Source organism: Hipposideros armiger, unplaced genomic scaffold (genome assembly GCF_001890085.2).
Source record: "Hipposideros armiger isolate ML-2016 unplaced genomic scaffold, ASM189008v1 scaffold_962, whole genome shotgun sequence".
Classification (NCBI taxonomy): Eukaryota; Metazoa; Chordata; class Mammalia; order Chiroptera; family Hipposideridae; genus Hipposideros; species Hipposideros armiger.
Window position 1 is genome coordinate 218,771 of NW_017732312.1, and position 14,862 is coordinate 233,632.

General features: G+C 39.2%; 1 protein-coding gene across 2 annotated transcripts in view; it reads left to right on the top strand.

Moving 5' to 3' along the window:
- Positions 1 to 14,862, top strand: part of MYO3A (myosin IIIA) — a 231,473-nt gene that overhangs the window by 136,154 nt on the left and 80,457 nt on the right. For both annotated transcript variants that reach the window (XM_019630872.1, XM_019630873.1), the window contains exon 18: positions 12,961 to 13,087. In XM_019630872.1, coding sequence (XP_019486417.1) covers positions 12,961 to 13,087 — 127 coding nt within the window. The remainder of the gene's footprint in view (positions 1 to 12,960; positions 13,088 to 14,862) is intronic.

Below are 14,862 nucleotides of genomic sequence, written 5' to 3' on the forward strand. Positions count from 1 at the left end.
AAGAGCGCAATGATGGTGCCAACTTGGGCCAGTGAAGCAACATCCTCCACAACTAGACTGAAGAACAAAACAACAGCACCTTGTCTGTTCCCCTTCCCCTAATTCCCCAGCACTGTTTCCATCCCCCCAATTCCCCAATAAAAATCTTAAAAAAAAAATTACAGTGAAAGACACATTGTCATTAATCCCTCTTAAAATACCCCCCTCCCACTTCGAACACACTTACCCCATTGTTCTTGCCACTTTCTGAAGCAGTTCTAGAAGCCCTCTTTCATGAGTGTCTTTAGTTGCGCTGCCGTGGCTGCCTCGATGTCCTGAATCATTTTGACTTTGGGGAAGAGCCAGAAGTTGCACGGTGCCAGATCCAGTGAATAAGGTGGATGAATACATAACGTAATGTTTTTATTTGACAGAAATTGCCATATACCAGGAGCGATGTGTGACATGGAGCGTTGTCATGATGGAGGATGATTTACATCACACTTTAAAACACACCTTCTCTCAACCGTAACTCACACCTAACTGACTGCACCAAACAAGTTGAAACTTGTCACACACTGTTACTAAGGTTTGACGCACCACTTCCCATATTGAAGATCCCTGCCTTTCCATTGGATCGCACTCAGCGGCAGCATTCACTGTATTTTGTGATCACAACGAAAAGGCTCCATGTCACACATTGCTTCCGGTATGTCAGTTTCTATAAAAACATTACAGTGTGTCTTCATCCACCTTATTCACCAGATCTGGCACTGTGTGTCTTCTGGTTCTTCCCCAAAGTCAAAATGACCATGAAAGGTAAACGTTTTGAATCAATTCAGGACATCAGGGCAGCCATGACAACGCAACTAAAGACACTCACAAAAGAGGACTTCCAGAACTGCTTCAGAAAGTGGCAAGAATGATAGGATAAATGTGTTTGAAGTGAGGGTAGTGTGTTGAGGGGGATTAATGGCAATATGTCGTTTACTGTAATAATTTTTTTTTATTTAAACGTTCACCATATTGTTTGATCATACCTCATAAATAGCTTTTCTTTTGACTTGAAATGAGGGCTCTATGTGCAAGGGATATTTAGGTAAATCAATGTAATCTTTGTCCATCAAGAAGCATTTCACCTATTGTAGTTAATTTTTCTAGTGTGGCCTTTCTCCATAGCCAAGAGGAATTCAGATTTGATGGGGGGACTCAATGATAAGCCAAGTTTAACTGCATCCTTAGTCAAATACTCTACTCACAAGAAGTCTTGAGCTGAAGTTGAATAACATCTCTGGTTTAGAAGTGGAAGCTCCAACTTGACCATTTTCATTTCCAAACATTGCATTCCCTGTATAGATTCATGGACCCTACCTGGAACTTTGGGCGTACGACTCCACAGTCCATACTGTATTGACTAAAATGCAGTTCAAATCGGGAAACAATGGTTCTGTGATTTCTAGGCAGAAAGGAGATGATGGGAGCCCTTCTCTCTGTTGATGCATTAAATAGCTTTTAGCTTTTAGGCTGTTAAATGGAAGAAAGAATCTATTGTTTGATAAGATTTATGAAGCTTTAGGGGGGAAACTTGCAGACTCTGCTCTCAGCTGTAATGTGTTACTGTGAAACTGAAAAACTTTTTCCTGGCAAGAGAGATATCAGTATGTGAATCTCATCCCCCTATTCCACCCTAACAAAAGGAAAAAAAAAAAAAGCAGCAAAGGGTACAGGGTGACTGGATTGATATATGAGGACAATAAAAATAACTCAGCCAGTAGCAGCCTTTGCTGGAGAGTTGGAGAAAAAATTATGAGGACAGAAGAGGAGTTGGACAATTAGGAGATTATTAATCTGTGGAATTTATTGTGGATAGCGCATGTAGAGTAGAGTGGTGTACACCCTTGTATCTGCCATGAGATCTGGGTGGTGGACATCATACTATGATGAAAACATGCTGTTAACCTTACATTACTGTCTTTTGGGAGGGAGGTCTGAACTATAACACCTGGAGTCAGAGATGACCCTAATACGTTTCCTAATAAAGCAGATATATATTTTTTTTATTTCTAGTGAAATAAATGTGTTTGTAAATAGTTCAGCTCTGGGAGAGGAAGTCACTAACTCAAAAGGCATGAGTTTCAGCCATATTACAGGTAACATATGACCAGTGCCCAGAGATTTCAGGCAAGCTCTGTGAGACACTCCAGGAGATTCCACATGTCACCCTGTTCCAGACGTAATCTTGTCCTTACACTCTAATTCTGATGTGCCTAACATAGGTGACCACTTGGGCTATTTGCTCGAATTCTGGCTCAAAGGACCATGATCTTGTCCTCCCCTTAGTGTTTCAGCACATTAATCCCAGGATAGCTGCACCTGGAGTAAACAATAGGCTATTTGCTGCTCCAGTTGGCTGGCATGACAGCAATTAGCTTAGCCCTAACTCTTTCCTGGGCATGGCCGCTTCCGGGCATACCTTCCTCACTTGCCCCTGCCAAAATTCAAATTCACATCTGGCCCCTACACCTTCTGCTGTGTCCCTTTCCCTCCTGAGCCTCTCCCTAGCCCTGTCCTCACCCACAGCCTGCACCTGTGGAGATGAATTGAGGTAAGCACTGTGGATATCCAATTTATTTAGGGGTGAAATGAATAAAGGAAAAAACAGCACCCACCCTTTTCTCCAATCCTTGGTCATAAGATGAATGTTGCTGGTAGTAGATGCTCCTTTGGGCTCTGTTGGTTGCCTGGCCTGGGGAAGGCAGGAGAGGGTAATTGCATCTCAGTGTGTCGTCCTTCGAAGTGAAGCACCCTGTACACCAAGCAAGCAGCTCCTGCTGACCAGGGCTGGCCTCTCTGTGCTTTTCCCTGCTTTTTGTCATCAGAAGAGCTGATGTTCTTACCAATTCCTTCCTTCAAAGGTTGCTATTTAGAAGCAGGGAATCATTTTATTTTTAATTTATTTTTTTCTTAGTTTCAGATGTACAAAGCAATGTAATAGTTAGACATTTAAACCCCTCATAAAGTGATAAACCCCCAAGCTACTACCCCTCCGACATCTTATATAGCTGTTACAATACCACTTACTATCTTCCCTGTGTTGTACTCCACATCCCATTACTATATATACCTATATGTTTAGTTATTGTTGACATTCAATGTTATTCTACTTTAGCTTCAGGTGTATAGCACAGTGGTCAGGCATCTACACACTCTATGATGTGATCCCCCTGGTAAATCCAGTGCCCATCTGGCACCTTACATGATCTTTGTAACATTGTTGATTATATTCCCCATACTGCATTAACTATCAACTTATATTTCTTAATCCCTTCACCTTTTTCACCCTGCCCCCAACCCCATTCCCATCCATCACCCTGATAGATCTAGTGCCTAGCTGGCACCATACCTAGTTATTACAATATTATTGACTGTATTCATTACGTCCCTACATCCCCATGACTACTGTATAGCAACCAATTTGTACTCCTTAATTCCTTTCACTTTCACCAATCCTTAATCCCCCTCCCATCTTAAAGAAGTCCCTCTAAGGTTCCTTGTAATACTGGTTTGGTGGTGATGAACTCCAGCTATTTCTTGTCTGGGAAGCTCTTTATCTGTCCTTCAAGTCTAAATGACAGCCTGGCTAGGTAGAGCAGTCTTGGTTGTATGCCATTGCTTTTCATCACTTGGAGTATTTCCTGCCACTCCCTTCTGGCCTGCAAAGTTTCCGTTGAGAAATCAGCTGACAGTCGTATGGGGGCTCCCTTGTGGGTAACTAACTGCTTTTCTCTTGCTGCTTTTAAGATTCTCTCTTCATATGTAACCTTTGGCATTTTAATTATGATGTGTCTTAATGTGGGCCTCTTTGGGTTTATCTCATTTGGGGCTCTCTGTGCTACCTGGGCTTGTATGTCTATTTCCTTCACCAGGTTAGGAAAGTTTTCTGTCATTATTTCTTCAAGTAGGTTTTCAATTCCTTGCTCTCTCTCTTCTCCTTCTGGTACCCCTATGATGTGAATGTTGATATGCTTGACATTGTCAGGGGATCATTTGCAATTGGTTTGTTTACCTCTAAGCCCCACTCATTAGAGGCAATCTTTCACTTGTATTTGGCTCAACTCCTTTCTCTTACTTGGCACACCAACATTAGTAATGTTAAATGAAACTTGTCTTGCAGGTAGCATCCACTGACAAATAGAATTCATTTATTTAAAACATAAACATACCCTGTTTATTGAACATCTGAACATATAGCTTACAAGAAAGGAAAATACAGCATCTGTTTCTGGATCTGAAGCATAATCACTTCTAAATATTTTGTAAAGACATTTAGTCTGGTTCAAGGTGACTCTCCTGGGATGTGGTGGTCTCCCTTCAAAAAGCAGAGACTCAAAGTTAACAGGACAAACTGAACCAGTTTGGAGGCAGTAGAATTAACCCAAGTGGATGTTTACTTCCTTTTTATCCCACTTCTGAATTTTTTTATGCTATCCCGCTGGCTTTCCTAGATATGTCCTTTTTCAGTAGCTGCTTCCATTCCATTTTGGAAAGAGGCAACTTTCCATATCAAGCGAAGTAGCATGATTCTCACATCCTCCAAGCACAGCTTCCTGCCTTCACAATTGACTGCAGCACAGTTTTTGATGACTCTCCACTATAGAACCTCTCTCTTATCCCCTGACTTTTCTCTGATTGGTGTGGGCAGCACCCACCATACATGTGTCCCTTTAAATAGTTCCAGAGTTTACTATTACTCACTTGTGCATTTCTGATTTAGCACAATCCAGGAAAATTGACAGTCAAATAAAAATCAGATATTCTCTAAAAATAACACAAACTGGAAAGTGCTAAAATTTTAAAACACATGATTTCCTAAGACATTTTCCTGCTATAGTTTTATAATAAATGATTAGTAATTTTATAATTCAACTCATTTAGAGGCAATTTTTATTGTGTCATGACAGGAATTTTTGTTGGTTTGTCTGCACAAGGTCATATGACTTAGTTCTAAGATGAGAATGGTTTTATTTTTTCTTGCTTTAATTTTGCTTACATTTCTTACGATAGTCTAAAATCACAATCTGGCACCTGCCTTTGGATTATCAGCTATGACTTTAGTTATGATCAAATAATATTTTAAAATAAATTTTTAAGTATTTTAAAGCATCACACAAAGTGTTGAATTTCTATGAAATACTTCATTTTTAAAAATTGGTTTTGGTCAGGGTAGGAGGTGCATATAAGTCCCTTTTAGTCATTTGATAATTTAAAAATAATCATTCGAAACCTACTTGTCTTCATTCAAAACGCATAAAATAAGTTACAGTTCTAGAATGTCATAATTCAGCCAACATTGATGACTTGAGTGGAATGACAGGACCAAGGAAGCCAGTTGTTTAAAATAAAAATAATTCTATACTAGTGAGTCAGGATCTGTGAGTTAAAGTCCTTGGCACTGCTTGCCTCTAGCTGTGTATCTTTACACCAATAACTAACCCTCTCTGGTCTGTGTTTCTTCATCAGTAAAAGGAAGGTAGAGAGATGGTTTATTTCTGAGTCACATCCTACTCCCACTATCTATGACTCAAACTGAGGGCTATCTAACTTTATTCTAATCTTTGCAGACTGCTAATGTCAGTTTATTGCAAAACCAAAACCTAAGCATGCAGAACATATTAATATCCTCATATAGAAACGATTGCAAATGTTGATTACAGAGCTCCTCCTTTCACCTGTCAGCTCCTTTTCACCTGGTATATGGTCTCCAATAGCATCTGGTCTCATGGCACTTGCCCCAGCCTGCCCCTTCCCATCCTGCCTTCTTTGTCCTATATCAGTAGCAGCATCAACATCTTGGCTCTCCCAGGACTAGACTGGGTAGTGCCACATCTCCCAGCCTGGGCTGGTGTCACTTTGCTGTGGTCCATGGCGACCCCCACCTACTTTGAGGCCCAGGCATCTTCCCCTTTCTCACCCTTCCCTTGAATGGATTTCAATTAGGCAACAAGTATGGGTTGAGGCTCTAAGAAAGGACGTGGTGCATGTCACCAAAAGGACTCTGCACCAGACTCAGTCCACCCAGCCAGGGCTGTAGCTGCCATCCCAAAACCAAATCAAACAAAGGGGATTATGCATTTTCCAACGGCAAGGTTTGACAGCTTAGAAGAGTTAATTGACTTTGGGAAGAAAACAACTTGGCTTAGTACTGTCTTGTTCTCATAAAACCTGACTGCTAAATCGGGATGCAAAGCCTGAAACTGAAAAAAGGGGACAATCAGAATTCAAAAAAAATTCTGAGGAAGAAGAGCAGAAATTGTGAATCTCAGAGTAAAAGAGCTCAAGACAAATAAGAGAGATTGCTTTGAAAGTGAAGGAGACTATTCAGAGACACAGAGGAAGAACTGAGGGTTGCTAGTAGGGAGGGGGTGGGGATGAAGGAGAAGGGGAAGGGATGAGACAATACAATTGGGTAATTGTAATTTGGCCGCAGGGATAGAAAAAGACAGTTCGAGGAATACAATCAATAATGTTGTAAGCATTTCTTAGGGGGCCAGATGGACCCATGACCTTTTGGAGAGTCCACTTCATAGTTGATGTAGAGGCCTGACGACCGCATTGTATTCCTGAAACTGATGTTGAATAATACTGTATGTCAACGATAATTATATATACATATATAACCTCAGGACATGGAGTAGAGTGCGGGAACGGATTCAATGGAATTGTAATAGATAAGCATGATATCGGGAGTGGGAGGGCAGTGGATGGGGGGAGGGGGGTTGTTACTTTGTGAGGGTGAAAAGGGTAACTATTGCATTGTTCTGTACACCTGAAACTAACAATAAAAAAATTAAAAAAAAAAAAAGAAAGTGAAGGAGATTTCACTGTCACTGGACTAACACAAAAGAAAACAGTTTGACAAGCATTTATTGAGTTCCAGCTGTGTACCTGGCTCTGAGCTAAGAATCAGAGATAATGAATTAGTCACAGTCTCTATCTTCAACAAGTTTATAATCTGATAGAAGAGGCATATTGAAATTTAGCATAATTTCAATAAAATGTAGTCAATGTCATAATAAGAAACAGAATATTACAGAAACATGAAGTCGCAGTGGTTGGTCCACACTGGAAGGTTCTAAGAAGAGAATGTGTGTAAAAGAATGGGGGAAAGCACAGTGTGAACTGAAACTAAAGTATGAAAATAATGTGGAATTTGGGTCAGTCAGAAACTGTGTGAGAGAAAAGTAGCTGGAAATGAAGATGTGGAAGCCCCGGAAGATGCAGGACCTCCTTCTTTTCACGCCTTGGTAAGGAGCTGGAACTTTATCTTCAAGAGTGTAGGGGCCATTGAAGGATGTTAGCTGGGGACATAGGATGATATGACTGACTGCGGGAAAGATCCCTGAGACAGCTGTGTGGAAGACGGATTAGCATAGGGCAAGACCAGAGGCACAGAGACTAGTTAGAAGGAGCCCAGTACCAGAGGCTGAGCCTGTACATTGATCAGGTTTGTGAGTCTGGACGTGACCTTGATCCTAAAGATGGGCAAATCCCATTTTCAATGTTCAAAGAAGGCATGCTTTTTATAATTAATTCAATATATTAATGATTTTGAAACCAAGTACCTAGTGTTTTCCTTAAGCTTTTAAGTTCCACCTACACATCCTTTTTCCTGTAATATTTTGTTTTTTAAGAGCAGTTTTAGGTTTACAGCAAAATTGATTGGAAAGTACAGAGATCCCGTATATGCCCTGTCTCCATGCTTGCACAGCCTCCTCCACTATTGACATTTTTGGTACATGTGTTACAGTTGATGAGCCTACATTGACACATCATTATCACCCCAAGTTTATAGCTTACATTAGGGTTCATGCTCAGTGTTGCACTTGGATGTTGGGCAAATATATAATGTCGTGTATCCCCTGTTATAATATCATAGGGAATAGTTTTACTGCCCTAAAATTTGTCTCTCTACTACCTATTCATCCCTCCCTCCCCTCTAACTCCTGGCAACCACCAATATTGTTACTGTGTCCATATTTTGCCTTTTCCAGCATGTCATGTAATTGGAATCACATAGTAGGCAGCCTTTTCAGGTTGGCTTATTTCACTTAGTTATAATCACTTAAGGTTCCTTCATGTCTTTTCCTAGCTTGATAGCTCATTTCTTTTTAGTGCTCAATAAGATTCGATTGTCTGGATGGACCACAGCTTGTTTATTCAGTGACCTACTAAAGAACACCTTGGTTATTTCAAATTTTGACAATTATGAATAACGCTGCTACACACATCTGTGCACAGGTGTTTTTGTGTGGACTTAAGTTTTCGACTCCTTTGGGTGAATACCAAGGACCTTGATTTCTGGCTCACATGATAAGAGTCTGTTTAGTTTTGTAAGAAACCACCGAACTGTCTTCAATATGGCTGTACTGGTTTGCATTCCCACCACCAAAGAATGAGAGTTCCTGTTGCTGCACATCCTCAACCAGCATTTGGTGTTGTCAGTTGGTGTTGGGATTTTGGCCGTTCTAATAGTTAGGTGTGTAATGATCTCTCCTTGTGGTTTTAATGTGCACGTTCCTGATGACATATGATGTGAAGCATCTTTCCATGTGCTTTTTTGCCATCTGTATGTCTGCTTTGGTGAGGTGTCTATTGAGGTCTTGGGCCCATTTTTTTTTTTAAACTTCACATTGTTTATTGGTATTTTTTACTGTTTCTTTGTTTGTTTGTTTGTTTGTTTGTTTTGTGTTTTGTTTTTTTTAGCTGAGCCATACTGCTACCTGTTGGCAGCTCAGCGGCTGCTCAGCGGCTGCTCAGCTTGGGCTGGGACTCGAACTGCTGTTGCTCAGAGCTCAAACTCTTGAGCGAACTCTTAACCAACTGAGCCACTCGGCCGACCCTTGGGCCCATTTTTAATTTTCTTTTTTAATGGTTGAACTTTAAAGTTTCATTGTATATTTTAGATAACAGTCCTTTATCAGATATGTCTTTTGCAAATATTTTCTCCCAGTCTGTGACTTACATTATTCTCTTTACACATCTTTTTATTCAATTAATGTAACAATCTTTGTGTACGAATAGAAACAACTTTCAGTCAACTTTATTCACTGAACTCATAACCTTAAACAGACATAATTAATTCAATTCTTTTAAACTCCTGAACCTATGTAAAAATTTAGTACATCTGTCTTTCAAATACTCCAAATGACTCACACAGCAGGCTTATTATAAAGATTGGTAAGCACTTTCTAAACTTTCTAATCATTTAACTAAATCTTCTTAAGCACTTAAACTTATTAGCCAGGAAAAATCTAATAACTCAAAATTATTAATGTAGTAGATCAAGTTATCGTATACATTTGAGTATGATTTGCAATCAAATTATGTGATGCTTTTCAAATTAAAGTCATGTATTATCAGATAAACATTTAAATTCAAGTCACAAGACGAATTGTCAGATTTTCTACTTTGTGTCTAATTTATCTCTAACATTTTAAACATTTAAGAATAAACACTGACTATCACAAGATTACACATCTTATTTGTAAATTTAACCAAAAACCATTGATAAACTGCATTCGTTTGCTAAGACTGCAATAACAAAGTACCACAGGCTTAAACAGAATTTATTTCTTCCCAGTTCTTGAGGCTGGAAATCAGACCCAAGGTCGGATCTTCCTGAGGGCTGTGAGGGAGGCTCTGTTCTGTGCCTCTCTCTGAGCTTCGGGTAGTTCCCTGGCACACATTGGAGTTCCTTGGATTGCACATGTATCACCCCAATTTCTGTCTCCTTCTCCTTCTCCTTCTCCTTCTTCGTGTGTCAGTCTCTTCACATGACATTCTTTTAAAAGGACACCAGTCATTATTGGATCAAGGGCCTATCCTACTCCAGTATAACCTCATCTTAACTAATTATGTTTGCAATGACCCTCTGTCTACATAAGGTCACATTCTGAGGTCCTGAGAGTTAGGACTTTAACATAAGAATTTTGGGATGGACACAGTTCAACCCATAACAGATACTATAGATGAGATTTACTTTAACATCTCTATTCTTATATGTATTAGTTCCTATATCCTAAGGTTGTGAGCTGAGGCTGAAAGTTCAGAGCCATTCTTCAGGACAGAGGATTTAAGACTGTCTGGGACCTAGGTCCTGCATATTTCTAGGACAGAGTCTCAATCTTGGCACTATTTACATTTGGGGCTGGATAATTCTTTGTTTGTGGGGGGCTGCCCTGTGCATTGAGGGATGTTTAGCACCATTCCTGGCCTCAACCCACTAGATTCCAGTAACATCCCAGTCCCATTGGTGGCAACCAAAAAAATGTCTCCAGACGTTGCCGAATGTCCCCTCAGGACAAAGTTGTCCCTGGCTGAGAACCACTGTTCCAGAATGATTAATCCAGGATGAATCTGTTCTCAGGGCTGTGCTCTCTCCATTGTTTTCAGTGGGGAACCACAAGCCATACCTTCACTATTTTACTGGATTCTACCAATCCCTGTTCCTTATGATTGAATTCTGCATTCTTTCTATACTCCCAGGCTCAAAGGCCATAGTTTTAAACTCATTGTATTGTTAATACCCATATCAAGACAAAAACATATATATTTTTTAAAAATTAAGTTAGACATGAAATAGAATCAAAGTCATCAATCACTGTTGCACTTGAAAGTTCACAGAATCTTCTTTAGAATCTATACAAAAGTCTCCATTGATCTCATTTTCTTCTTAAAAATAAGTGCTTTTCCTCCAGTGTCAGAATTGAAGCCCCATGGGATTATTCTTATTTTCAGGGTTGTTCTTGGGCTGATATTATAACATGTTCAAATATAATTATTAGTTGTGAATTATATATCATTTTTATTTGAAGATATATTCTATTTAATCATTTAAGAAGATACAATTTGACTGTTATTTTTTTAACTTTTTATTACAAAGGTGCACGATTTCAGTTAGGTTGTGAGTTGTGGTGGGCTTGGTTAGGGAAATGTCCCATTTTACATTCTGAGCCGGTTACACACTGAAGCTGACAAAGCCATCAAAGAGGAAGGTGCTGTATATTATAGCATTGTGCTCCATGTCCCAAACAAAATCACTGATGAAGAAACTTTTGGAATATTATGTTTTATAAATCAGATACATCCTGTATTTTATAAAGAGCCACAGGATGATGTATTCATCCTACTTTCCCTGGAGTTCTCACCACCATGATATTTGTATTCTACCACAAAAAGCACACTTACTCATTGATTACACAAACCTTTAGTCATTGCTGACCATGTGGAAGGCAGTGGGCTGGATATTAAATAGAGTCAGTGGACCAGCCACAGCTCCTCATCTCCAGGATCTTTAAGTCCAGCTGCAAAAATATTATATTTTACATTAAAAGACTATAACAACAATGAGATACCACTGCACACCTATTAGAATGGCTACAATCCAGCACACTGACACCCAATGCTGGTAAGGATTCATTCAACCAATACATTTATATATTCATTCAACATATATGTTAAATATGAATCAATAAATATCCCTGAAGATATTTTTCATCTCCAGCTTTTATCTTGACTTGGAATGTTGGAGGGGATGAAATTGTCATTCTTTGATAAGTGTCGGAGCTGGACTAAAATAACTGCAGCAAAATAAAAAAACAAAGGTATTTTCTCTCTTTCCTGTTCCTCACTGCACCATGAACATAGTTGGAATGATACCTAGAGTTACCATAGACTCCTTGACAAAATTCCTCCGGTGACTCCAAGAAGAAGAGTGTGTGTGTGTGTGTGTGTGTGTGGTGTATGTGTTTCTGAGTATATTTCAGTATATCTTATTAGGGATTTTATGTTAAAGAAGCAATTGCTATAAACTCTAAGCTGTAGTCCAAAGTTTTTTTGGTTTTTTTTTAAGATTTTATTGGGATATTGGGGGAGGGGAACAGCCAAGTTGTTGTCCTTCAATCTTAGTTGTGGAGGGCGCAGTAAGCTCAGCTCCAAGTCCAGTCATGCTGCTCAGCTCAAGGTGTTGTGCTCAATTATTGGGTTGCCGGAAAAGTCATGACACATTTTTGCAGCAAAAAACAGAAAAAATATGTCATGACTTTTTCAACAACCCAATAGTTGCAGGTGGGCGTAACCACCATCCCATGTGGGAGTCAAACCAGCAGCCTCATTGTTAAGAGTGCACGCTCCATCCACTGAGCCATCTGGGTGGCAGCTCAGCTCAAGGTGCCGAGTTCAGTCTTAGCTGCAGGCGGGCATAGACCACCATCTCGAACAGGCAACCTTGTTGTTAGGAGCACGTGCTCTCACCAGCTGAGCCATCCTGCTACCTATTGGCAGCTCAGCAGGAGCTCAGCTTGGGTGCAGCTCACTGGCCCATGTGGAAATTGAACCAGCAACCCTGTTGCTCAGAGCTCACACTCTTGAGCAAACTCTTAACCAACTGAGCCACTCAGCTGGCCTCTGTAGTCCAAAGTTCTTTCTTATGCCTGTTCTTAAACCACACATATCCTTTGATTTTACTGCTAGGATCTTTTGAGTTTTCTTCCTTAGCTATCCTTTATTCACACATGCAGCCTCACTTTTAAGATGGCCTCAAGGAAAATGAACATGTAGAAATGACCACATTAAGTTCTGAAGTTACGTTTCACATGAATAAATTTCTCTGTGGCCTAATGAATTAGCTATTTCTACGTGCTCTGAGGGGCGCTCCTCATTTCTATTTTTTATTCATATTTGCATTCATAAAATATTTTTAGTCATTCACAGGGTAATAGGCTTACCGCTAAGATTAAAATAATGAGGCCATGCTTCCTTGGATCCTTGCCTACTTGGGTCCTTAGTCTGACATCATAGTTTGCAGGGTGACCTTCTAACTCTGCAGCCGAAGGATTCTTCCCCAGTCTATCCCAAGTCATAGTCACTGGCTTGCTATACTCAGTGGGAGAGTGGTGCTAACATTTCTGTGGTGTGTTTCAGCAACTTGGAAGCGTATACAGTATACTTGCTGCCATCTTGAATGTTGGAAACATTGAGTTTTCTTCTGTGGCAAGTGAACACCAAATTGACAAGAGCCACATTTCTAATCATGCTGCTCTGGAGAATTGTGAGTTCTGTTATCTTCCATTCGAAACTCAACTCTTAAAAGTATAATGACATACTGTGTCACACAGAGATAATAGGATATAAATTTGTATTTGTATATATTTTTTCTAATTTATAGTTGCTCAGGAACAGAATGAGATGTTTTAGGGTAATTTCACAGGGCCAAATGCCAAACCATCCTGTTCTGGACCTGTCCCCAGATCCCTATCATTTCCATCCCACTGTCTCTGGAACCAGCTTGGTAATGCAGTGCAATGTCTGAGGTTGGCATGTACCTGGAAACCTGTTCTGATTTTTCATGTATTAAAAGAAAACAAAAAACAAAACTTAATTGGCACATAAGGTATTAGATTATCACAAGTGAAAGGAATAACCAGAAAACTCCAATGATAAGATTCAAATCTCACCATCTGATCACAATTAGAAGAGTTATCAACCATCATCAGAATGATTAGCAATAGAGGTATATTGTAGATAGGAATATACTTAGGAACAACCAAATTGAAAAAGGATTTTGATGATTGAGAACCTATTTCTGTATAACAGGAGATGGTCATATAGATCGCAAAAGGTTAATATTAATGTGAATATATTTAAAATTAATTAAAACATCTTCTGGAATAGCCACTCGTAGAAAATAGATATACTAGTTTGCATTAAAGTTACTTATAATTAAAGTTACAAGGAATTATTTCCAAACCAAGCAAATTTTTCAGATGATTTTATAGGTGCGTTGTTTCAATCAGGCACCAGTCTGTTCATTTTATCCCATAAATATCTTTCAAATATAACCACTTCTCTTTATCTCCATCACCATTCTCATCCAAAACTATCATCTCTCAGTTGTTTCCCAGCTATTCATCCCACATCAATTCTTGAACTTTTCCAGGTCATTTTCCACAGTTCATTCATGAAATCACTTAATGTATGTATCAGTGGGTTCTCCCAATCTCCCTCTCCCCTTCTTTGTCCCTGTACCTCTCCCCCACACTCCCTCTTTTCTTTTCCTCCTTTTCATCCTCTTCCCTTTCTCCCAGTTCCTCCCCCCTCCCTGTCCTCCTCCCATTATCTTCCCACTTAAATTTCTTATTAGCTTCTAATTCCTTCTGAATGAACACCATCAAGACTAGAACTTTATTTTACAAAGCATTATACTTAGCAATATAGCTCCAAGGAAAATGTCTGGCATGTAGTAGACAGTAAATATATGTGAAATGAATGAACAATGTAGGATAGAAAGAGAAATACCAATCTATGGGAGACGCTCTTCAAAAACAGATCCAAGTAGAATTACCAAAAATGGCATTACAAATCACTAGGGAATCAATGTTGTAGGGATCACCAAGTGGCTAACCGTGTGGGGGAGGGGCTTTTGAATACTTATGTGTCATTATACCAAATGAATGCCAAACATGTATCAATTTAAGTGCAAAAAATAATAAAAGTACAAGACAAAATGCATTTATATAATCCTGAGCTGAGGAAAGACTTGAAGGACTTTATGTGCAGAAAACCAAAAACAGAAATGATTTTTTAAAGTGGATATTTGACTACATAAAAATTGAAACTCTTTTATACAAAAAAAAAGGAAAAATAAAATTGCAATGCAAATGAAAAATCAGGGAAAATATTTGCAACATATATATCAATGCATTATTTTCTTTAAGCTATGAAAAGCTCTGATAAATTGATTAGGAAAAGATGAACACATCAATGAAACAAGGCAGTTTACAAAATAAGAAGCACAAATCACCAATAAAAATATGAACAGAAGAA